The sequence below is a fragment of the Emys orbicularis genome, chromosome 1 (assembly GCF_028017835.1).
Source record: "Emys orbicularis isolate rEmyOrb1 chromosome 1, rEmyOrb1.hap1, whole genome shotgun sequence".
NCBI classification, from domain to species: Eukaryota; Metazoa; Chordata; order Testudines; family Emydidae; genus Emys; species Emys orbicularis.
In genome coordinates this window covers 347,373,526-347,400,121 of record NC_088683.1, presented here as the reverse complement: position 1 = coordinate 347,400,121, position 26,596 = coordinate 347,373,526, and the positions used below count along the sequence as shown (strand labels likewise).

Genomic DNA, 26,596 nt, shown 5'->3' with positions numbered 1-26,596 from the left:
CTTCTCGCCCCGAGCATTATGGCACCTGCAGCGATTCAGCTGTATGGCGAATTTTCAAATCAACTTCAGTTACACATTTTCTTTGTTCTCTGCTGCTTGAGACACTCTGCCTGTGGTTCATAAACAACTTACAGTCCCTCTGCGCTGTGAGAGGGTTGGTTTGCATTTCTAATTCATTTGATTTACTGTGGAATAAGTCAATATGTTAGCTGAAAGTTCCTTCAGTACCTATAATCTTTTCTTCATTAGCTACCCTCACATAATAGCCAGATCTTCCCCATGCAAGCCTAAGGGGTAAAGTCTGTTAAGTAGACTAGAAACCCTCCTCTGTCTTAAACTGCAGGGGAAGCAAGCCTCTAATATACCAATGCTACAGAAACATGCCACCCATGTATTTACTTCATCCACTTGATTAATTGTTAACCAAGATTATAAACCCCTTGGAGCAGGAGTCCTCTATTTACTGCTTGTTTGTACAGTGCCTGGCACTGTGGGATCCTGAGCTCAGTGAGGGCCTCTAGGGGTTACTGTAATGTACATAATGGATTAAAAGTCAATTCATTGTAGCCTCTGAATGCAGGTATATGCTAATAGCCTGGCATTTTTTTCTGCTCCCCTAAAGATGCTGAGTGCCTGCAGTTCCCACTGATGTCAATGGGAGATGCTGGTGCTCAGCACCTCTGGAGAACCAGGAGGCCACCTATTTACAACCGTGTAGCCAAATTTAGATTTAGTTTCCTAATCTTGGCACCCACATTTGAAAGTGTCAGCCTGAGGGGTTTGTTACAATGTATACATTAACCTAGCAGACAGCCTAATACCCAGTAAAAGAGGAATTTGAAACAATTGGGACCATTAAAATTCCTGGTTGGGAGCAGGGAACTCTTCTTAGGGGGCTTATGAAGTGGAGTCTGCAGGCTGGGTGATCTAGGCTGCCTGACATAAAATTGTGCTATACCTACAATGCTACCAGTTTGCTAAGAACAGAAAAACAATCAGTTGATATCTCAGGGCTGGCAGTAGGCCACATAAATAATCCCAAAGTCAAGTACAAGCTTTAAATGAGCTATGATGTATTATACAGAACTTTTCCTTCCCACAGTTACAAATCGCCTGATCCTGTGCACTGACTTCAATAGGATCAGGATTTAGCCTTAAGTAGGGATAAAATTTCAGAACAATGCCAGGCATTTTGTTTGGCTAGCAAACTATTGCTTTGCAATGGTGAATGCATGTTTGCTTTAATAACCAGAGGATTCTTTTCTTTCCCCAGATTGGTGTTCAGCATGGCAGGTGTGCCAACTTTGATCCTCTTCCTGTGCACTGTTAAGGATGTTCTACCCTCCAATTCCCGCTGGAAACCAACCTGGCCGTCTTACAAAGTTCCAGTAATCCTGCCACAATCTACCCTTAATCTAGACAAACCACAGTTTGATGCAGAAACCAAACTGGAGGTGGTATCCTCTTGCGGCCTAGAGTGCCACAAGCGTTCCCCGCTGCCGACGTATGAAGAAGTGAAGGACTACCTGTCCTATGAGACCTTGTATGCCAATGGTAGTCTTGTTGAAACTGAAGTAGGCATTTACATTATCAACCATGGCGGTGATGGGTCACAAAGCAAATCTCGAACAAAGAGGCAGATCTATGGCTACGACAGCAGGTTTAGCATTTTTGGCAAGGACTTCTTGTTGAATTACCCTTTCTCCACTTCGGTGAAGTTGTCCACAGGTTGCACGGGGACGCTGGTGGCAGAAAAGCACGTCCTTACCGCAGCTCACTGCATCCACGATGGCAAAAGTTACGTCAAAGGAGCCCAGAAACTGAGGGTGGGCTTCCTGAAGCCTAAAGTGAAACATGGTAACAAAGGGGCTAATATCACGAGCTCAACAATGCCTGCAAAAATGAAATTCCAGTGGATCCGAGTGAAACGGACACACGTCCCTAAAGGATGGATCAAAGGAAATGCCAACGATATCGGCATGGATTATGACTATGCCCTGTTGGAGCTCAAGAAGCCACACAAAAGAAAATTTATGAAGATAGGTGTGAGCCCACCAGCTAGACAGTTGCCTGGAGGGAGGATTCACTTCTCTGGCTATGACAATGATCGCCCGGGAAATCTGGTTTACCGTTTCTGTGATGTCAAAGATGAAACATTTGACCTCTTGTATCAGCAGTGCGATGCCCAGCCAGGGGCGAGCGGGTCTGGGGTGTATGTGAGGATGTGGAAGAGACAGCATCAGAAATGGGAGCGTAAAATTATTGGAATATTTTCAGGGCATCAGTGGGTGGACATGAATGGCGCCCCACAGGATTTCAATGTGGCTGTTCGCATCACACCCCTCAAATATGCACAGATCTGTTACTGGATCAAAGGCAACTATCTTGACTGTAGGGATGGATAAAGACAATGAACCTTCCAGAAAGCACTTAATAGCCTTAATTACTTATCCAAGGAAAAGCCAAACTTCTATTGTTACGAATATGTGTGATTCTACTTTGAAACACCTGGACATAATTTATAAAATTACAAGCAGGCCACCTTGTTCTTTGGAAGGTGATTGTGTGACATAATTGCAGTTAGAAAATGTTAATTTGAGGAGGTAGAAAAGCTGTTGGGAGGGGAGAGCTCAGGTGGAATTGCTGACTTTGCAGTTCTAGCAATTTAAGATTAACTTGGAGGTTGGTAAACAATGCAAAATCTGAAGGGTCTCCAAAGAGTTGTATGAAAGGAATGCTGTCGGGTAACTCACACCTGCTTTGTTTGTACCCCAAACACAGGATTAATAGAAATGTTTTAATCTGAAATTTTAAACGAAAATATTTCTATTATATCGGAGGTAAAAAAGGGTGTTTAACAACAAACCCCCACCTGCAGTGTTTGCCACCCAAACGTTGCCGTATTGTGCTAGTGCATGAGAACCAGAGTGCAAGAGAGACTAGGCTTACATTGTTGAAGATGAATGTCATGCAAATAACATATAGGGTAAATAAATAGATGTGATTTTTTCCAATTTTAATGTTTGAGTGATTTGAGGCTTTATGAGTAACATAGGTAAGAAAATACTTTTTAAACATCTAGGCCATAATCATGCAAAGCCAGGCATGCATGGAATTTGAGTCACGCAAGTGGTGCCATTGAGTTCTGCTCACTTAAATAGAGTTATACATGGGATTAAATTTTTAGCATCTGGGCCACAATTGTTAACATGACAGTGTCCCTATACATATATTGTGTAGAAGGTGTATAGGGGGAAGAGAGTTGTTTCCTTTTATGATTTATCTAGATTTTTAATCATGGAAAATGTCTAGCTGTCAGCGTCCCCTCCAGCAATGCAAGCCCTTTGGGAGGGGAGAAGAACCATCCTTAGTCTTCTTGGCTTCCTAAGTTGTAAGGCCTTAAAGTAAATAGAAGGAGAGAGGATGATGTAGTTGTTACTGCATTTTTCCTTCCATCCCTTGGAAATCAGTGCCCTTCTTCCCACAGATGGATGAGAAAGAAAGAAAAGATTTGTTAACTAGATTTCTATGTGTATCTCTCCCACCCCACTTTGACAGTGTACCTTAACCCAGATCTTGACTTCTTATTTTTTCTTACAGCATTTGGGGCAGTTTTCTTTAAACATTGCAAGTTATGAGCAGTTCTTGACACACACAGCTCACCAGTTCTGCAGCTGTCATAGAGCTAATTGAAAGAGCCAAATTGTAGGACGTAATCCGAAATATGGATAAAATGATGCACTGGTGTCTCTTGTAGACCTTGATGCCTGTAATTTTACTGTAGCAAAATTATAATTCCAGCAAGAACTACCTTGTTATGGGTTGAAAAAACCCAGCCAAATACTGTTGTGCAGCAAACAATGTCAGTAAAACAAAGAACTTTCTACACATTATATTTCTCACCACTGTATTTCAGTAACATTGCTAGGCTGGTGTCATGGCAGCCTGTCACCACTCTTTAAAAAGGAAGGTGGACACTGGTTCAAACTCCAGTCTCCATTCCATCCATGCATCTCCCGCTAACTTCTGAAGCTCGTTGAATTATGCACAGATGTTACTGGGGCAAAGAGCAGCACTGTCCAGGAAAATGGCTGAGTTGAGCAAGATTGAGTCTAGGTAGGCTTGTTCCTGAGCTTTATACGAAAATTGTAATTCAGTTAAGCCTTATTTTTCTTTCACTTTACTAATTTTCGTGGTGTGGGAAAACACACTCCTGATGGTGCTTTGTCTTTCTAGAGGCTTTGGCTCTAGTTCTGAAAGCCATTTTTGCTAGAGCAGCCTAAAGATGTTTTTGATAGCAGATGCAGTGTTCAAAACTGTGGTACCCTTCCTTGCTGGGTGTTTGCACTCAGATACATACAGTTACTAATGCTTTAAAAATATGAGTAATCACCATATGTATTTGACAGACTTCTTCTGCCTTTTTTATTCTAGATTTACTTTATTTTGTGGCTGTTAGCCGGAGCACTTCTGTTTGAATGTATCACAGTGAATAAAGAAAAGTATTGGAATTTCAATGCAGACACTCTTGTACTTGTACCATACCTGGGTTTGTAACTTCAGTCTCTTTTAGCTGTTACTTATTTGTAAAGACATTCAAATACAAGCACAGTTGTATCCACATCCTCGATGCTGTTTCTTCATTTATTTCCTTTCAGCTTTCTTTCCTCCACAGTCATTGCAGATAATCAAATGTATTTCAGTAGAGAGGATTTTTTAACCCTACTGAAAGGCCTTTGGAAATCCTCGCCTGCATGGGATCATTGCATTTCCAAAGCAAGAGTCATAGGATCATCTTCGAGATGAAAATGACCTATTACAACACATAGTCAAACTCATTCTTAGTGTAACTCCATTGAAGTAAAGGGAGGAATTTGGCCCAATGATTCCGTCTCCTGCAAGTACAGGATATAGTCCCATGACAAAGAATATAATGGACCCGATTTTCCTCCTCTCACATTGGTGTAAATTGGAAATAACCCCTTTGACAACAATAGTTACAGTGAGAGGAGAACGGGTCATTGAGTGACAATATGTTGCATGCACTGAATTTTGGTTTTAGATGTACAAGATGGTGTGTGCAATTTTGAGAATTTAGTCCCTGATTCATTGAAACACATAAGCACATGCTTACTTCCCATTAAAGCACGTTCTTAAGTGCTTTGCTGGACTGAGGCCTTAGCTCCCAGGTATTCTAAAGTATCTTAATATAAATATAGAGATGCTGTTAAGGCTGGTGGAGTGAACATTTTCAGTAGGCAAGCCAACTGGTATGTATAATTTTTTATCAGTCGAATTACCAGCATGCTTATGCAGCATGTTTAGAAAGAGGTCGTGGGGGATCACTTTCCTCTTACCCTAACCCCATGCATGCACTAGGTTTTTAATGAGAAACTCAAGGGAATTTGTAGACATTTTGGGTGGAATTTTCATATGTGCTCAGCATTGGCTTAACTGCTCCCAGTCACTTCAGTGGAAGTTTTGCCACTGTTTTCAGTGGGAGCAGACTGAGGCCAATGATTTTTTTTAGGCCAATGGTTTGGAAAATCCCGCTCTCTGAATGTATTTATCTTGATGTTATAATTGGGGCATATTTTAACGAGAGAAAACCAGCTCATCAAGGGGGCAAAAATCACTTTTTTTTTTAAAAGGCACAATACGGTAAACCACATCTAACAATATACCACATTGCTTTTATATCTCAGTATAGTGTGGAGAAGGAACCTGTATATTCTGGTTAGTTTTAGATTCTGGTATATGGAAAGGATTATATGGGATGAAGCGAACCTCTCCTGTTACAGCATCCTTACAAGGCTGACGTAGGGTAAATCCTGGTTAGTCTGAAATAACTCTCCCCTCTGGATGGAGGGGTTGTGGTGGGGAGGATGGAAACTGAAAAGAAGCAAGAACACAGAACATTCTCAGCTCTCCCAGAAGACCATGCTGAGCTTGTTTCACTGAGAACTGTAGAATGTCAACATGGTCCATTGTCAGAGCAAAGGTATTCTCCTTGAATCTGTAATTGCTTTGCAATGAAATTCCCAGGCCTGGCTGCGTATAGTGCAGTGATGATCTTAAAGTTCCATGCTGAACTCTGAGCAAGTATAATACATGCTTGAAATTCTTTTCCGTGTTGCCACTTAATCTGCCATTTGTTAGCCCTTCCTGGTAGAGTGCCAACTCAATATGCACACTGTCTTTTTCAAGAGACGCTTTCAAAGAATGGAAAGAGCATGCCGGGTGGGTAGAAACATTTCTGTTTTCTTGGAGTGAAAGGAAATGGTGGACAGCGCAAAGCAGCAGAGAGAGGAGTGGAGTTAAATAGGGCATCACTACAGCATACAATAAGAACAGGACTTAAATCAGTGTATTGGTCACATTTTATAAATGATGATTTACATTTCCATAGCATTTTTTATCTGAGAATCTAAAGACACATTATAAGCATAAATTAATCAATCAAAATGCGTCTGTGAGGTAGGTAGGAAAGTAGTAGTATCTGACTTTTTAAAGACATGAAAACTGAGATATAGAGAGCTTAGGCCAAAATTTCTAAACATAGATGCCTAACTCCAGATAAATAAGTGGCCTGATTTACAGGTGTCCTAAACTCCTATTTAGGAGCTCAAATATGGAGCTTGGTTGTCCATAGTTAGGCAACCATACTTGAAAATTCTGGCCTAAGTGACTCCTCCATGGTCACACAGGCATCTGAAAGGTGTATTAACCATGGATACTACTTGAATGTGGATTCATGTAGGTGAGGAGAAAAAGGGGAGAACAAAACTGGAAGGGAAAACATCTGAGTGGCCTGAGCTCTTGCCAATGGTAATGAGAAGTTGGGTGAAAATTAGCAATAACACTTTGCATGTCTATGAAGCCTGATTCTGAAATCAGTTGGTGTCTTTCTATTAACTCAGGGAGACTATGAATCAGGCTCATAGTGCTTTTTGGCTAAGGATTTGAAAGTACTTCACAAACAACTGCTGAGTGAGTTTATATAAAGTTTGGGGATAGTGGAGGAGAGACGCTAATATTCTTATGCAAAGATTTTATTGGATGGCTAATGTTTTTGTTAAAAGAAAATAAAACACAATTAACAGCATGAATGTAGACAGATGTGTATGCACAGCTGTAGTTAAAGAACTAGACACCTTTATTACTCAGTCAAACATATGATTATATTATACAAGAAATTCAATTCACGCCACATAATGAAATTGTCTGTTATATGTAACTGAAATTCATCAACATTCACTAACTTCGGATTCAGAAATCACTGGTTACTGTACTTTGAAGATGTTCTTTTCCTGATAAGTGAGCATGGAGGATCGTGTGTAATACATGACGGTAGAGTGTGGTATGAAGGTTTTATCAGCATTTCTTTGGGATGACAGACATTCTCACCTGTAGTGAATCCATAATAGAGTTTTGTGTGTCATCCTAAAGTTCTAAGAAAATGTTTTTGCCACACCATCATGTACTTGGCATATGCCATATGTGATACAGAAAAAAACTATACTAGGAATGATGTAGACTTTAAATCTTTTTTACTGGAAATATTTCTCGTATCATTCTGCCTGTAAATCCAGAGGCATTTAGCTAACATGTGGGGCTTATTAGGGGGAAAATATTGATTAGTTTTAATTTAAAACATCTCCAAAAATTACTTAATGGCTTTTCTAGTCCTAAATCCAGATTCTGAGCTGGAACCAAGACATATTTACCACAGCACGGAAGGGGTTGGGTGACACAAAGATCGGTTTAAGCTGAGTTGTACCCTTACTTTTTTGCTGGGCCTTATATACTGGTACTATTCTGTCCTCAGTGTAAGGGGGATGGACTCAGTGCTCAGATGTTGGTACTGTAGCTTATAATCAATACTCTAAACAAAATTCTATAGTAAGTAAAAACTCATTTGGTAGCTGCTTTGTTGTGATCTTATTTCTATTAAATAGAGGAATTTAATTACATGGGGGGGAGAGGGGTTCGGTAGGGAAGGTAGTTAGTGGGTAGGAGAATGCTGCCATAATGGGGATATGAAATGACACTTGGCTTAAGGGTTAAATAAACCATTTCCAGTGCTACTCATATCTTAGTGATTCAGGAGCCAAATTATCAATCAACATTACCCAAAAGAACCATAGTAGTTGTTGTAGAACGGGGATTGGCAACCTTTGGCCCATGGCCCACCAGGGTAAGCCCACTGGCAGGTCGGGCCGGTTTGTTTACCTGCTGCATCTGCAGGTTCAGCCGATCGCCGATCCCACTGGCCGCGGTTCACCATTCCAAGCCAATGGGGGCTGCGAGAAGCCGCGGCCAGCACATCCCTCGGCCCGCGCCGCTTCCCGCAGCCCCCATTGGCCTGGAACGGCGAACCGCGGCCAGTGGGAGCCATGATCGGCAAAACCTGCGGATGCAGCAGGTAGACAAACTGGCCCAGCCCGCCAGGGGGCTTATCCTGGCGGGCCGTGGGCCGAAGGTTGCTGATCCCTGTTGTAGGAGCAGCAATGATCTGTATGCTCTGTATAACCTGTATGTTCAAAAGGTCTGTTACACCTTCCCCCCCTTTTTGTCTCCTCTCCCTCTTTGAATACCTGTGAAGTGGCTTTCCCCCTTCCCCTCCCTCCTGGAATGCTTGTGAAATGAATGGGCTGCTTGAACAGCTGGAAGATCAGAAGAGTTCCCAGGTAGACAAGGGGACTCTAATTAGGCAGCACTCACACACCCAATGCATGGACACTGCCCGAGGTGGAGTGTGATCAACTAGACGCGGCCAAGTCATCTCTAGTCGCTGGCCATGACACTCTGATTAGGCAGCGATCACACACCCAATGCATGGATGCTGCATGGACACTGTCCGAGGTGGAGTGTGACCAACCAGACGCGGCCAAGTCATCTCTAGTTGCAGGCCATGAGGAACAGGTCCTTAAAAGGGGAAGGGGCCATGTACTCAGGAGTGCACTCACAAGCTTGTACCTCTCATGAAGGCCCTTCGCCCAGACTGCCTGGCTAGTGGTTCACCGCATTGCATTCCATCGTGCCTCGGGAAGACTTACCTTCATCGCACCGTCCATCGCTGTACTGTGGGACACTTACCTTAAAGGATCCTGACATCTCCAGTGCTGTGCCTGTCCTGGGAGCGTGAGTATGCGAGTGCGAGTGTGACCCCTCCCCCTTCTTTTGAGCTTAGCTATCAGTATAATAAATGTGCTGCTTTCTGCCAAACTCTGGTGGGTCATTAGTCCTCCCTAAGCGTACTAGCTGGCCCAATTTCGGGTAACAGTAGTGTGAATGCATTGTTCCATTTCCTATAGTACTATATATCCATATTTAAACAGTATCCCGGGAAATATTTAGTTTATATATATTATTCTCACAGCAAAATGACTGACCAAGTATTATTATTTTATCCACTACAAGTGGTTATTAACACAGTGAAAGCATCTTGATTGGTTAATAACTTAGGTTGGTTAATAATTAAGTCACATACTGTTTTAATATCATGTGCCACAAAGAGCCGCAGGAGACACATTAAAGAGCCATTTGCGGCTCGCGAGCCTCAGTCTAAGGCCTGGTCTACACTAACCCCCAAATTCGAACTAAGGTACGCAACTTCAGCTACGTGAATAACGTAGCTGAAGTCGACATACCTTAGTTCGAACTTACCGCGGTTCAGACGCGGTCCACACGCGGCAGGCAGGCTCCCCGTCGACTCCGCGGTACTCCTCTCGCCGAGCTGGAGTACCGCAGTCGACGGCGAGCGCTTCCGGGATCGATTTATCGCGTCCAGACCAGACGCGATAAATCGAACCCGGAACTTCGATTGCCAGCTGTCGAACTACCGCGGTAGTGTAGACCTGGCCTGAGAATCACTGCATTAGACAGTTTTCAATGGAATCCAAAGACACCATATCTAAGGCTGTCTACGCTGCAATCTTGGGCTGTGATTCCCCTGCTTGTGTACGCATACATGACTAGTTCTCCTCAAGCTACTGTGAGTATAAATTGCAGTGTAGCTGCACTAGTACTGGTAGCAGTAGCGAGGGCACGTCTGAGCTGTGCCGAGTATATACCCACCGGTTTCAGGTGGGTTTGTACGCACCACAGGGGAGCTATGCCTCTGCTGCTTGTGTTACTGGCTACACTGCTATTTATACTTGTACTAGCTCGATGAGAGCTAGCGCGATGTGTACACGAGCAGGGGAAGCAGTGTAGACATAGCCTAAGTCACGTGGATGTATTTTCCGCCTAGTCCCTATGCAAAACTGCAGCGAATATACTTGTTCAGTTTCCCCTTAGCTCTGAGCTGGAGGCTGTGGGTGAGAGAATAATTCCATTTCCATCCTTCCAAGTGAGAATGGTGATTTGCTGGGAATGGGACCAGGATGCATTAGCCTTATTTCACTGAAGAGCTGGGGGATGGACAGCTTCCTTTTGTTACTGCCCAGGTTTTGGTTTTGAAATGGCAGCCTTCAGGTGAAAGGCGCACTGTCGCTTTTAATGCTCTCCTAAGACACAGACATCAAGTCTCCACCATGGGATCTGTGCTAGAATGTAAAGTGATAGTTAGCCTGCCTGGGGAGCATAATGCTACCAAACTCTTTCAGAGGGACATGGCCTTTCTGCGAAAGCCAGTTGATAACTTCTCCAGTAAAGTGTTACCAGAACCTGGCTGGCAAATAAGCTTTCTTGTGCGAGCCTTGTAAAAACGTGGGCACTCTGGCCTGCATCGTGTCACAAAAGTTTCAGTCAGCAAAGAAGTTTGGGGGCGGAAGGAAAATGTCACAGTGGACCTAATCCCGCTCCCACTGAAGTCAGTGGGGAGTCTTGCCATTGACTTCAGTTGGAGCAGAAGGAAGGTCTGTGTGCACAGTAAAATACCATGAGACTTAACAAATGCCACTGGTCATGTGAGAGAGCGCTTCTATCATTCCAGCTCTTCTGAAAGGGCATTGTTAGGAACAGAAACAGAGGAGAAGATGTTTTCTAGCACTCGTTGGGTCGGAGAGTGGGAATCAAATGCTCAGTAAAGCAGGAATACAGTAGAACTTCAGAGTTATGAACACCTCAGGAATGAAGATAGTTTGTGACTCTGAAATGTTCGTAATTCTGAACAAAACATTATGGTTGTTCTTTCAAAAGTTTACAACTGAACATTGACTTAATACAGCTTTGAAACTTTACTATGCAGAAGAAAAAGGCTGCTTTTAACCATCTTAATGTAAATGATACAAGCACAGAAAGTTTCCTTCCCTTGTCAAATCTTTTTTTTAAACTTTCCCTTTATATTTTTTAGTAGTTTACGTTTAATACAGTACTGTACTGTATTTGCTTCTTTCTTTTCCCCCCTGGTCTCTGCTGCTGCCTGATATTGCATACTTCTGGTTCCAAATAAGGTGTGTGGTTGACCAGTGAGTTCGTAACTCTGGGGTTTGTCATTCCGAGATTCTACTGTATTTCAGAATCTGTCAGGATATGGCACACATTTTGTCAGTTGACTCACTGTATGTATTATTTTGTAACTTATTTTCCTTAAAATAAGGGTTTAAAAAAACTTAAAGCCCTGTAGGGCAATATTTAGGACTTGGCTACACAAGGGACATTCAGGAGAGTTAATCCTAATTAAATAAAATTATGACTATAAAGTGGATTAGTTAACCGCATCAAACCCCTGTTTGGATAGGCTTATCCAGAATAGAAGTGGCCTAATTCAATTTAGTTAACTTAATTAAGCTAAATTGAATTAAGATCACTTTAATTCTGAATAAGAGCATCCATGGGCTTAACGCAGTTTAAGTACTCCACTTTAAAAAATAATTAGGTTTAACTTTCCTTAGTGGCCCCATGGAGACAAGTCCAAAAGTGATAGTAGAAACAACATGGAAGGAGCAATAGAGGAGGGAGATTTGAGAATCAATGTTTTAGCAGGTAGAATTACTGAACCATTATGGGACGCCATGAGACCTATTCAGGACTCTTGGAATCAGGGAAGCAATAATTGTCACATTTTGTATCTTTGTGTGTGAGAGAGAACATGATGTGCTGATTCTTGTCAATGGATCATTAAATACTGCTCACCTCCATTGCCCCGTACGTAATGGAGCTCTCTCCTTGGTGGGAAGAAGCACAATGAATATTTATCTGAAATTCTGCACTAGAAACAAGATGTCGTCAGTTTAAAGAACCAGTGAAACAGCATGTTTGCAAATGGGGGCCCCAAAGGCACTAACATCTTTTCCAGAGGCACACGGAAGCAGGTGCATGTCATTTAATATTTCCATGGTTGCAGTGCTTTAGGATCCCAGTCAGGCCTTATGGTCCCAGTGTGCTAAGAAATGTACTAACAAGTATAAAGCCAGTAGCTGCCTCCTCAAGTTCAGAATCTAGGATAAAGCATGTGTGATACAAACGCACTATTTCATAACCTTCCTTTTTGAATTGTTATTTGCTAGGATCTTGGAGATAAGACCTCAAAATCACCCTGAGCTTCAAGGTTAACAAAAAGTTCTATAGATCTGTATTTTTTCTCAAATGATCATGCAAAGCTTAAGGATCGTCTTGACTTTTTTCAGACATAGTTGATTGATAAACAGGTAATAAACTACAGAAATTACGAACTGCAATCACTTATGTTCTATAGCTGCCTCATTTACACTGTTGCTAATCTTCTGAGCAGATATCTTTAGCTTCATCAAAATCATAAAACAGATCGTTCTTTTGATGAGAATGAGTAAGACATATTTTTGATGGGACTCTGAAACCCAGTGCTATAAAATCTGCTTTTTCACAAGTGATCATTTCTTTCGCTGAGCCTGAAAGGATTGTGAGACATCTGGAAATATATGCATCTTTTTATTCTAAAATATAACGTTGCCTTCATTTTCTCCAGATTTTGGCTCTCACGATCTTGGAAAGGTTACAATAATAGTTTGTGATGTTGGTTTATTGGAGGCTTTGGCAGCAAGCCCCTATATAGAACACAAAATATTTTGGATATTTGAAAGGGGGAGAGTTACAATCACTAATCAAATTCAGAAATGTCAGCTTTGAATAATACAATTCCTCATCCTCAACTATTTCAGGGAACCTGAAGATGCAAACATTACAGAACTTGGTATAGTGTTCTGGAGCTCCATTCTGTTTAAATCAGACACTAACATGTATCAGGGCACGTCTTCACTACCTGCCGGATCGGCGGGTAGCAATCAATCTATTGGGGATCGACTTATCATGTCTAGTGAAGACGCGATAAAATCGATCCCCGATGGTTCTGCCGTCGACTCCGGAAATCCACCGCGGCAAGAGGCGGAAGCGGAGTCGACGGCGGCGCGGCAGCGGTCGACTCGCCGCCATCCTCACAGCCAGGTAAATCGACCTAAAATACTCAACTTCAGCTACGCTATTCACGTAGCTGAAGTTGCGTATCTTAGGTCGACCCCCCCCTCCGTAGTGTAGACCTAGCCTTAGTGTATGTTTTTCTCTAGCTCCTTTACTGTTAAAGCCTCTCAAATTTCTGCAACATTGTTTTATTTCTCTTTGTCCTATGGTTAGTTACATGTGGGGAGAATTGCAGTCACAGGGGAAAAGCATCTAGATGTTCCATATATTTGTTACTTTACATAAAAACCTGAGACTTTCCCTGAAGATAATACCAGCAAGACAGGCATGTTTTGTGTGCTAACTGGAGACGGCCTGTATGTGGAGGGTGAAAGGGGATAATAAAGCTGAATTAACTAACTAACGCATACATCACTTTTCAGCTGCAGGTCTAAAAGCACTTTACAAAAATGGGAAGCAGCAGCATCCACAGGGAAACTGAGGCACAGAATAAGTGACTTGTCCAACCTTACTTAGTGAGTCAGTGGCAGAGATGGGAATGGAACCACGTCTTCTATCTCCCAAGATGGTGTGCTACACATTGTACCATACTGCCCCCTTTAGCTCAGATGAGTTCTGTTATGTAGTTGGGATTATTTTTAAATTATATGTAAGCAGGGGTTGGGGAACTTTCCAGGTTTATGCACTACCCCAGTGGAATTGGCAAGGGTGTCCCGACTCCGGGATACTCTCTCCACTCTGGACACTTCCCTGACCCACTGATCATCACATATAGTTCAAAGCAAATACAATTTATTAAACAGCAACTAATTAAAAGAAATAAGGGAAAAAATGGAAAAGGTTAAAGGAAAACATGTAACCCCACTCTGTGGGCACAGGGAACCACAACCAGCAGTCTCTGGAATGTAAGGGAAGTTCACAGTCTGTTCTTCACATGTTCCAGGCCTCCTCCTGAGGCCCTTGCTGTGCTGCAGGGATGCCACGGGCCAGACACTTGCTCTGGCAATGGTAGGGTTGCCAACTTTCTAATGGCACAAAACTGAACACCCTTGCCCCTCCCCCTGCCCCGCCCCTGCCCCGAGGCCCCACCCCTTATGTGAGGCCCTGCCTCCTCACTCCATCCACCCTCCCTCCATTGCTCACTCTCCCCCACACTCACTCACTTTCACTGGGCTGGGGCAGAGGGTTGGGGTGGAGGAGGGGGTGAGTACTCCAGCTGGGGGTGCAGGCTCCAGGGTGGCACCAGAAACGAGGGGTTCAGGGTGCAGGAGGGGGCTCTGGGCTAGGGCAGGGGAGCGGGAGGGGGTGAGGGCTCTGGGGTGGGGCTGGGGATGAGGGGTTTGAGGTGCAGGAGGCGGCTCTGGGCTGGAGCTGAGGGGTTTGGAGTGCAGGAGCAGGCTCAGGGCTGGGGCAGGGGGTTGGGGTGTGGGAGGGGTTGCAGGATGCAGGCTCCAAGTTTGGGTGCAGGACCGGCTCAGGGCTGGGATGCAGAAGAGGGTGCAGGCCCATGTTCCTTCTAATTTTTTATGTCCATGTGCATAAAATCAGCTTCATATTGGTGCACATAACAAAATTCATGTGGGGAGGTGGGACCGAGGGGTTCGGAGTGTGGGACGGGGCTCAGGGCTGGGGCAGAGGGTTGGGGTGCGGGGGGGGGGGGCGGTTGAGGGCTCTGGCTGGGGGTGTGGGCTCTGGGGTGGGGCCAGAGATGAGGAGTTTGGGGGGTGGGAGGGGGCTCAGGGCTGGGGCAAAGGGTTGGGTGCAGGGGGTGAGGGCTCTGGCTAGGGGTGCAGGCTCTGAGGTTGGGCCAGGGATGAGGGGTTTGGGCTGCAGGCTGCCCAGGGGCTGCAGTGGGGTGAGAGGACTCCCCCCAGCCCTCTCTTGCCGCAGCAGCTCGGGGCCGGGGGAGAAGTGCTTCTCCTCAGCTGTGGCAGCTCCAGTGGGGCTGGGCTGAGCCGAGGGAGGGGCTCCTCTCCCCCAGCTGCAGCAAGTCCGGGGCAGGTCCACCTGGGGCTGGTGGGGAGAAGCCTGCAGGTCCGCAAGGGCCAGCGGGGAGAGTCGCCTCTCCCCTGGCCATGGCAGGTCCGTGCTGGGGGAGAGTCATCTCTCCCCGCCCTGAGCCCCTGCACAGGGCTTAATAGGCAGCTGCGCAGCCACACGGCCATGCAGCTTAGAGGGAACTTAGGTGCAGGCTCCAGGAGGGAGTTTGGGTGTGGGAGGGGGCTCAGGGCTGGGGTTGGGGTGCAGGAGGGGTTTTGGAGTGCGGGTTCCAGCCGGGTGGCACTTACCTCCGGTGGCTCCCGGTCGGTGGCGCAGCGGGACTAAGGCAGGCTTCCTGCCTACCCTGGCTCCGCACGGCTCCCGGAAGTCCCCTTACATATAGCATTGTGTTAACATTTTTCTAAAGGGAAATATATACTCTTAGTATTTGTTATTTGTATAATCCTAGCCTGGAGGAAGAGGGTTAAAGCAACAGACAGCTTGGAAAAGTACCCTGGGGAGACAGCTGAGTAAGGTACCCTGAAGCAAGGGTGTCATTTGAGCTTTAGAGTCAGACACAGACCAGTCCATAGATGGAAGTGAAGGGTCTGTAGCAGAGTCAAAGGAATTGGCCTTGATGAGAGTTTGAGGTCAGACCTGATACCAGCATCACCATATGGAGCCCAGGGCCAGAGTTCTTGTAGGCAGGAGAGAGCACCTCTTCTCTGAGGGACGGTCAGAGTTGTTACTGTCATCCCTTGGAGATAGGGTGACTAGCTAGCAAGTGTGAAAAATCGGGACGGGGGTGGGGAATATTAGGTGCCTATATATGAAAAAGCCCCAAATATCAGGACTATCCCTATAAAATTTCCTTACTTGGAGATGGGCGAAATTTTAGCAACTGAACTGGAGAGCTTCCAGACAGAGTCAATAGCTGCATGCGCGCAGTGACCAGATAAGGAAGCCAGCATCCCAGACACTTCCCCATCCCGGTAACCATGATGCCACACTGGCGCCATTCAAGTGTCTTTCAAAGACTCGTTTCTTCTGCAACACTCACATGATGTGAGACAATAATATAAGAACAAACACACAAAATACCAGTGCAAATAATTCCTTCGGCTGGATTTCCCAATGTGCTCTGTGCACTGTTTCATATGTAGACTATACATTCTTCACTCTGTATGTTGTACAGAGCTAAGCACATTCTCTGCACCCCTGTGCATTGCAATAACAATACACTCCTCAGAGTAGCTGCAAAATCTAGCTATTACACATATTTTTAACATGAGTCTAGTTAAAGTGCTGCATGCCGTTTCTCTGTGCTCTCCCCATTGCAGAACACATTGTTCTATTAAAAAGCCTTTAGCACATGGCGGACACGGTGGCATAGCTTACTTTAATCTTTGGAAACTTGGGCTGCTTGCCATTCGGCATGTACATTTGCTCTTTGTATACGGTACACAATTTATGTGGCTCTCATTAAAAGTGACACACAACAGTGATAAGTGCCCTGATATCTTGTGGAGAGCGGCATTCCAAAAATGTCCGTCTATCTACATAATGAGTTATGAAAATCTATATAGGCCTCCCAACAAGAAAATGCTCCTGTCACAGCACACTGTCCGCAGCGTGCATGACACCTCATTTTCTTGCAACTGCAACATAAGCAATAAAGCTAATTGGCTCTTACAAAAGACTATACATGAAGCACTAACATTATTGGAGTTTTCCTGCAATTTACTGAAAAAAATTGTGCATAACCATATTGTACATGGGCAGAGATAGGGTAACCTGGGTTGCAACATCTCATATATTTTGAAGCTGAAAATGAAGTACGGTTATGTAAATGTTAACATATTCCTACTGATACCAATAGCAGTTTCTCATCATAGACAGTCTACAACTAGTACTAAAAAAACCAACCCCGCTATATTGAAAGAACATTATTAAGTTAGGAAATGTCAGAATGAAGGTTGACTGTGCATCCTTAATTCCACCTCTTATTTACATGATCACACACTAATTTTTTTCACAGGATCCCAGCTTCATTCAGTGCACAGAATGCATGGTGCTCACAAAATGCTCAGCTATTCAATATTTTGTTTTCTCCTTGTTGTTCAGTGTATGGCCCCCAAGCCTTATTTACTGCACACCAAACACTTCTCTGAAGACAGAATTATTAATTTCCTCATGGGCTTTTCTATGGTGGTCATCATAATAGTATTGGAATGCTTCACAAACATAAATTAATTTATTTTCACAAGTCGCCTGGGAAGTCAGGGGCTATTATTATCAGGCTATTATCCATATTTAACAGATCGGGAACTGAAGCACAGATTAAGGTCAAAGTTTCCACCCATTTTGGATGTCCAATTTGCGATGAGTAGGACCTCACTTTTTAGAGTACTTAGCCTTACATAACAGCATAAAAAATAATGATGTTTCATTGGCAGTTGCTTGCGTGGCCTATGGCAATAGAGTAATTGAAATAGTACAGCAAAGTTTGTTGCAGTTGCAACTTCAAAATTGGCCATGGATACTAGACCCCACAGCCATCTTAAAACAAATACAACAAGGCATAAATCGTATTGTGCCTATCTTTTTACAATTTGCTAAATTTGATAGGGTTCCAAGATTGGACCAGGAGGACGGCAAAAGCGTATATCTCATGATGGCAGTCCCTAGATGGTTGCAGGAGCCAGTTAAGGTATATTACACAAATAGTGTGCGGACGCTTGTAAACAAGACATATGTACAGCATTACCCCACCATGCGCCTAGTAACTGAAACTGGCTCGGAAATTAATCAAGCTTGCTGCGTAAAACATAATGGATGGTGGCTGTGTGAGTGCTATGCCACAATAGATATTAATAACACAAGGAAAGGCTGGGCTCGACGGGTACAAAAGGAACTGGTTAATGAGGTAGGACAAATTCAGGACGTGGTCTGTGCTAAAGGTTATCATAATTTTTCCGTAGCTGGCAACATTTGCCCTACAAGTGAGGCTGGATTCTGCATACCTGCTACCAGCACCATCCAAGTAGGAGCCCATGCCATCTGGCCAACGAGCAAAGGCAGCACTGTCGCTGAAACGATCATCCCACATGAACACCTACAAGACTTACTGATTGAACTGTTCCCTCCCGTGGAACACTTGCAGTTAGATATACATGATTTGGTGGCAAGAACCACGGAATCCCTAATACCAATAACTCAATTGATCCAGCAGCAAATGAATGAAATAGAAAGCATACAAAGAGAGGTGGAAACACCCCGGTGGGCAATTCCAGAGGATGTGACTCTACATCCAGTGGTCCGAACCCTTAGTGTAATCCTAATGGGAATCCAGGCCCCAACAGTAGTTGTTCTCATGGGCATGTGCTGTTACATGCTATGTCAAACCAGACTAGCCAGGTTACAGCGCCGAGTGAAGAAGGGGATGGAAATGGTAATCAATACTGCTGTGGTAATGAATAATCATTTTAAGGAGTGAGGTGTTAAAGCATACGTTTAAGCCCCTTCATATGTCATATATAGTAATCATTTATCGTCCACATTAATCATAACATATATCCATTTGTATATGTTCATATATTCATATTGTCAATATCATTTAGATATCCATTTTAGCTTAACGAAGCCCCTAGTATGAAATAACAAATACTAGTGAAGGCCATCTCATGCCATTCTGTAAAGTTAATAATACGCAAGCACAAACCCCATACCTCAGTCAAGGTCCCGGGCCTAACATTTCTAGGCCCACCATAAGGGACTAGAAACAACTGGACAATAAAATCTGTCTACCAGTCGTACAAGGGAATGTGCAGACTAAGGCATGAGGGTATGGATAGTAAAATAAGGTAACCACATAGCAGTGCGCTTGACTTGCTGCATCCCAGCAAGGGTGGAGTTGTTAACTGTTTCTGTCCAAAGATTTCTGGTTACCGAATGCGTTTGGTTGATCCTTTTGACATCGGATCATCCCTTTGCCCCTTGGGCCATTACCAGGACACCCAACAGGTTCCCTATCCAGGTTGGCATCATAACCTATAAAAATATAAAACAACACTCACTTCTCTCTCATAGGTAAATATGTATTGACATGAATATACCAATGTATGTATATGAGTATAATTTTTTTTTTTACAGCAGCAGTATCAGTAGCAGAGGTGATGGACTGTTGGTCTGTTGTAGGGCCTAAATGGTTTAACTTCATTCCAGCCATTTACGTTTTTTGCTGGCCTGCTCCATGGGAATATAATCCCGGTCCAGTAATGTCAGAATTGTTTGGTCACTTAGTGGATTCAGGAACAGGAATCTTGTTCCCAAGGAAACAATAGGTGTGGTATTGATCCATGAGATTCCTGGTCCCAACATCCACAAAGGCTGTTTTCCTACTTGGTCAAGCCTCCACACGGAAGAGTCTTTATCATTCCACCAGATGGTGATCATGTTACCAGTACCCCACGTAATTTGTCCTTTTGCACTCAATTATCTGATGGGGTACGGTCTGGACACCTCAAATCTTTTTAATTGACCCCAAGCAATATACATTAACAATCAGGGCGCTGATGGAGCTCAGAGATTAAAGCTCATAAAACTTTCATTATTCATTTGGAAGGTTTCCATTGTGCTTACCTTAACCACTTATCCTGTGTGTTTTTCTGTAAAAAGAACAGGAGTACTTGTGGCACCTTAGAGACTAACCAATTTATTTGAGCATCAGCTTTCGTGGGCTACAGCCCACTTCTTCGGATGCATAGAATGGAACATATATTGAGGAGATATATATACACATACAGAGAGCATGAACAGGTGGGAGTTGTCTTACCAACTCTGAGAGGCCAATTAAGTAAGAGAAAAAAACTTTTGAAGTGATAATCAAGATAGCCCAGTACAGACAGTTTGATAAGAAGTGTGAGAATACTTACAAGGGGAGATAGATTCAATGTTGCAAAATCTATCTCCCCATGTAAGTATTCTCACACTCCTTATCAAACTGTCTGTACTGGGCTATCTTGATTATCACTTCAAAAGTTTTTTTCTCTTACTTAATTGGCCTCTCAGAGTTGGTAAGACAACTCCCACCTTTTCATGCTCTCTGTATGTGTATATATATCTCCTCAATATATGTTCCATTCTATGCATCCGAAGAAGTGGGCTGTAGCCCACGAAAGCTGATGCTCAAATAAATTGGTTAGTCTCTAAGGTGCCACAAGTAGTCCTGTTCTTTTTGCGGATACAGACTAACACGGCTGCTACTCTGAAACTTTTTCTGTAAAAAAGCACAGAACATGTAATATGCAGTTTAACCCTTGTATTCCTTTAACTACATGGCATGTTTCCACCGAGGCTGTTCCTCTATTTCAACCAAGTACAGAGAGGGCCCTAATTTCTCCCAAATTGGCCAAGGACCTAACCACTCTCCTTTGGGAAATTTTTTCTTGGGAGCTAGTTCAATTTTAACCATAACATGGCTTCCAATTTGCCACTGTTTGATATCACTGTATTCATCAAATGCCTGATTCATTTTTTGCTGTTCTGCAGCCTGCTGTGCTGCAGCTGCTCCTTGAACAGTGCCCGGCCACTATTTAAAGCTGTTCATCCAGATGGTGGTTGCCAACGCTGTAATTGTTTCCCAATCTGGGGGATACAGCAAGTTTTCCCAGCCGGGCATAGGTCTCCCAGAGTATTTCATAGGGACTAAATCCTGTCCTGCGGTTTGGACGGCTTCGGGGCCTCATCAGAACCCATGGAAGTGCCATGTCCCAATTTGTTCCCAGCTCATTACACACTTTAGACAGTTCAATTTTAAGAGATGTATTCATCCTTTCCACCTGTCCCCCAGCTTGAGGGTGGTACGGGATGTGTAATGGTAGGGGAATACTGGCCCAAGTACCCATACTTCGGTATACCTGTCCAATAAAGGGGGGCCATTGTCGGAATCAATCCTGTGTGGCAGACCCTATCTAGGAAAAACTTCAGTTATTAATATTTTTGTGGTGACCCAGCTGGTTTCTTTTCTAGTCAGAAATGCTTCCATCCATTTACTGAAACTCCACGATTACAAACAAAAATCTATTTTTTCTAGGGGTGGTAGGCAAGGGTCCTACAAAATCAACCTGTAAGCTTTGGAGGGGGCCTTTTAACACTTGGTGCATTAACTCGCCATGTCTTTTTCTGCTAGCAGGGTCTTGTTTAGCACATGTCAAACAGCTATGAATATGCAGGTTTAAAGCCTCTTTCATTCCAGGCCACCATCCCAGTTTTTTAAGTTTTTCTAATGCCTCTTCCAGTTTTGGGTGACCTCCCACAATTGAACCATGTATCCATCCTAAAAGGAGGTACTGCATCTACTGAGGGATGTCGTCAGACATCACCGGCGTGGTGCTCTGCTCTGTTCAATGTTGATAACAGTTGGCTGCATTCGTGTGTTCCCTCTGTGTGCTGCCCCGGCTCTGCAGATCGCTGACACAGCAGACCCTGAGAGAACCCCCAATGACCAAAGGGTACGAAGGCACCCAGCCAGGTTTATTGTCAAACAAAGCACAGTAATAGTTTCCCACAGACTCTACAGGACATACTACGAATATGTGCCCCCTGACAATGGACAGGCTCAGTCCGTGGCGGGATTCTCCACTGCCCCCTAGGCTAGACAAAGACAACCCTTCAGGGGTACATTTTTATACACAGGTACAAACAAGTTACACATCACTCCCGACGTATAGAAGTGCAACCCCTCTACGTGTTAGGGTGCCGCCTCTGACCTTGTACATGTGGTTCGAACAAAACAACTCTATCCATCATATTATCCTCCTGCCCCTGTCTTTAGGATGGGTCAGCATGTTCCTTGTTATCTATGTGGAATGTGCTAGTCCCGGAATGTTCTGGTACCATCCCGGCGCATGTTTATATTACTAGTGCTTAGTACCTTTTAGGTATGTGTATATTTGCAACATCAGGCTTCTTCTTGCCAGCTTCAGTGAGCAGGGCCTGCCTCTGGCTCACAGCTTAACTTTGCTTTATGTTAGCAAAGTCTTGCCCATTACTTTAGTTCAGGCCTTAGGTCTCATACCAGGCCTCCGATACAATGGTTTATGTTTCAGGGCCCCATCTTACCACACAAAGAACTCTTCAGAGTGGTGAGGAACTTGAGGCAGGGAAATGCATTTCGGGCTGTTTATAATTTTGTATAGCTCTGTGTATTTCTCATGCCACCTAAGAGTAATGGTGTAAAGTCTGTCTGGGTGTCTGTTGGCTTTCACTATCACGTGCCTCTTAAGAGGTGAACTGTAACCCAGAAGGTAAACAGCATGAGTGGGATTCTATGGAATGTACAAGAGCTACTAGAGAGGGTTGGAAGAGATGGTACTAGCTCAAGGCCTAGGCAATTGGACTGTGGGGTCCCCACTGCAAAGAGGGATGTCAAACTGAGGTCTGAACCTGGAGTGCATGCCTGAGTGGCCCAGCCCCAGCAAGCTGAAGGCATGTGGGATTCAGTGTGTGGATTCCCTCACAGCAGTCTGTGGAGTGTTCACTGGGAGAAGCTCAACCAGATGTGTGAAAGAGATGGACTGGGAGTCATCTCTTTCTCTGGGACCAAACTCAGTCTTCTGGCAAAGACAGATGGGAGCTCCCCTCCACACCAGCAGCTAGAGGAGAACTGTTGCTGTTATGCCCAGGAGAGGGAAGAAGATCCTCAGATCCTTGAGAGAGAGAGAGAGACTGGATGAGGGGTTGAATTTCTGTTCATTTGGGGCTTTCTGTACCCTAGAAGGGATGAAGCTTTGGTGTAGCCAGAGGCAAAGGAGAGGAAAATTGAGATAATGACTATGTTTGCATGACAGAGAGGTAATCCACTGCAACAGTAGCTTCCCAGACAGTAGTTTTAACCTATAACCTTAAATAATTATGTGCAGCTTCTACAGAAAAATTACAAACACTTACATTGCACCACTGCAACTAACCAATGTGTTCTAGGACAGAGGTCGCACTCTCAGACTAGTGCCAAGACTACATTAATATATAAGTTATTAGTAGAGACCAGCTGAGGAGGTGCTACGTGATTCTGGGTGAAGTGCAAATTTGAGACAAAATAAGGTTTGGTTTAAGGTTTAAGTAGTAAAATCAGGTGATCTGATCTTGTGCATGATTTCCAACATGGTGTAAATTTCAAGTTTAGCAATCCAGGTGAGATTTATGCTATTTTGGAAGGTAGAAATCCTGCAGGATCTACCATAGTTTCCATCTGTGACCTTCTTTAAGGAATTTAGTCCCTCTGCCTCAGACCCTCAAAGGTATTTAGGCTCCTGACTTCCATAAATTTCAATGGAAGTTAGGAGCCTAATTACTTCTGAGGATCTGGCCCTCTGTGCCTCAGCTTCCCCATCTGCAAAATGGGGATAACAGTACTTCTCTCTCTCTCACTAGGGCACTGTGAGGATAAATACTTAAAAAATTAGGAGGTCTTCAGATACTACAGTAATGGTGGCCATATAAGTACCTTAAAGACAGGGTCTGTTTGGATCTGGAGATTCAAATGTGACCCCTTCTCCTCTTAAAACCCAAAGGGGTCTCAATTTGAGGTTCCCTTTTTGATACACCTTTAATTATTCTATTCAGGCTCTTGTACTGTGCCCACCATCATAAGGTGAGCCAATTGAACTGAGATTATTGGGGAGATGTTGAAGGAAAAGTCAATCAACTCTTCCCCAACACAATCTAACTACAAGCACCAGCCAGCACTCTATTTGCTCACTCTGCTCTACCCTATTGTGCTGAAGAGCTTGTAAGATCTTCAGGGCAGGGATTTTGCTCTTTCTTTAACTCGTGTGCCCTTACAGTGGTACAGAAATGATTACATTAACTAAAGACATTAAGAAAACTATGATTTAACATGCTGCTGCTTAATCACCTAGTACAATCGTTCTCAAACTGTGCGTCGGGACCCCAAAGCGGGTCACAACCCCATTTTGAAGCCCAAGCCCCACTGGTGTGTGTGTGTGTGTGTGTGTGTCAGAAGGGGTTTGTTGTCAGAAGGGGGTTATGGTGCAATGAGGTTTGAGAACCCCTGACCTAGTATTTAAAACTGATTTGATTGTATTGGCTTATTCCTCCCTCCCCCGATTTTGGCAGAGCTGTGTATCTTGTGCTTTTTGGTGCCACCAGTCTCCTTTTCTTTCCTTTCTTAACCTGAAAGTAGCTTTTGTTTACTGCTGGATATGGCTCCCAGGACCAGGGCATGGTCCTGAACTAGAAAAAGCGAATCAGAAACCACTGTGAAATTTGGGGAACTTTGTATACGGATCTGGTTCCGGATTTGAATTCCATTGTTCTGACCCTGAGTTAGGTCAGATACAAAACAGAGATGCCCATGTTAGCCAAAGGACTTTCCCACTTCTCTTCTGGGAGTTTGGTTTGGGAACACGCTCACTTTGTGACCCTCAAACAGGATTTCCTGTTGCTCTTACACCATTGGCTGATACATGCCGATTAAATAAAAAAGACCTCCGTCACTTCCTGTATCCTTGTTTCCTCTCATCAATAATCTGAAGTATTTAGCAACATAAAAGTCCCCCCCCCCACCTACATGTTAACTTTCCGAAGTCACGCAAGGGGCTTGGTCACAAGCCCAACTATGTCTGATCTGTCCTCTTTCGCAGGAAAGTCAAGGCCTTGAATAATCCTGGATCAAGTGTGGCTCTTTGTTTCCATTCTTCTCCCCAGCCATTAAAAATTCTAAAGCACATATTAGTGGAGTGCCGCATAGGGCCTCTTCTCCCTGGAGCAGATGCCACACAAACTACACTCACTTTTTAAAAGGTTCTCTCAAGCACCACCATCAGAGCAGTAGAGAGCAGGGTTTGATGCTCTACTACAGATGGGTAATTTCTTCCCCTAAACAAACATACAGGTCTAAGTCATGCCACAGACTGCATCATGGGGTTCACTAGTTCTTAATGGGGCTGTAACATTGTTTGCGACTGAGCATGGACACAAACTGTGTCATATGTGTAAACAGGTTTGAAAACTGGCTCAAGGGCAGTGTAGTGAGTCGGTGTGGCTCCCCTCCTGTCCTGAAGAGGGAGCCCCGGCGCAAACACCCAAGTGGGCGGAGCCACCGCCACCTGTCCCCGCCCCCCGGAAGTCAAGGGGCGGGACAGGAAGTATAAAGGCCAGCAGCCAGAGCTCAGTCAGGCGCCGGCCACCGCAGGGAGCAGACGTGCGGTCGGGAGCTCCCCGCCAGGATACCTCGGAAGCCCGAGGTGGATGCCCTAGCTGGCCGGAGCTGCCCCGAGCCCATTACGAAGAGGAGCCGCCGGAGCCCGTCCACTCCCGTCGCTGGGAGGCGCCCGTGGAACTTCCCCACAGCAACCCTGAAGGGGAGGCCCCGCCAGAATCCTTCCCGCCCTGTTGTTATCCGGAGGAACCGCCCGAGGATCAGTGGCCGGATTTCCCTACAGAACTACCAGACCTGCCGCCAAGCCCCGGCCGAGAGGAGTCCCCACTGATGGACTGGACCGCAGCCGATGCCACAGACGAGGTAGGCCCTGAGGGGGAAAATGGAAGTAGCCCGGGGGTAGCCGACCCCAGTCAGGCTACAGAGGCCTATGAGCCCATGGCAGTGTGTTTCGGTCAGGATACCCCACTGACCGGCAGCGACACTAATCGCTGCTAGGGCCCCGGGCTGGGACACAGTGGAGTGGGTGGGCCTGTGTCCCCCCCTGCCACCCCTACACACGGGTGGCAGGCTTCCCCCTCACCCAACGCAGGTAGGAACCTGAGCCCCTTACCTGCCTAGGCCAATTGCCTGTTTGTGCTCCGCCCTGACCCAGGGCCAGAGCTCCTAAACTGCCTGTGTGCTCAGCCCCTGCTACAGAGGCCTGAGCTTATTGACTGCTTGTGCTCAGCCCCTGCTGCAGAGGGCCTGAGCTAAATGAACTATTGTGCTCCGCCCTGACCCAGGGCCAGAGCTCCTAAACTGCCTGTGTGCTCAGCCCCTGCTACAGAGGCCTGAGCTTATTGATTGCTTGTGCTCAGCCCCTGCTGCAGGGGGCCTGAGCTAAATTAACTATTGGTGCTCCGCCCTGACCCAGGGCCAGAGCTAAGGGACTACTGGTCTGCTCAGCCCCTGCTACAGAGGGCCTGAGCTTATTGACTGCTTGTGCTCAGCCCCTGCTCCAGAGGACCTGAGCTAAATTGACTATTTGTGCTCCGCCCTGCCTCCAAGGGCCAGAGCTTATAGACTGTGTGTGCTCAGCCCCTGCTGAAA

At 44.9% G+C, this 26,596-nt stretch overlaps 1 protein-coding gene across 1 annotated transcript; it reads left to right on the top strand.

Annotated features, from left to right (window-relative positions):
• The first annotated feature begins 1,286 nt into the window (after positions 1–1,286).
• On the top strand, positions 1,287–2,405 carry PRSS23 (serine protease 23). The gene has a single exon (XM_065423686.1). The coding sequence runs from the start codon at positions 1,287–1,289 to the stop codon at positions 2,403–2,405; it is 1,119 nt and encodes a 372-aa protein (XP_065279758.1).
• Positions 2,406–26,596: the final 24,191 nt, after the last annotated feature.

What these genes read in the sequence shown, in the direction of transcription:
- PRSS23 (XM_065423686.1), top strand. Translation starts at nt 1,287, where the DNA reads ATGGCAGGTGTGCCAACTTTGATCCTCTTCCTGTGCACTGTTAAGGAT.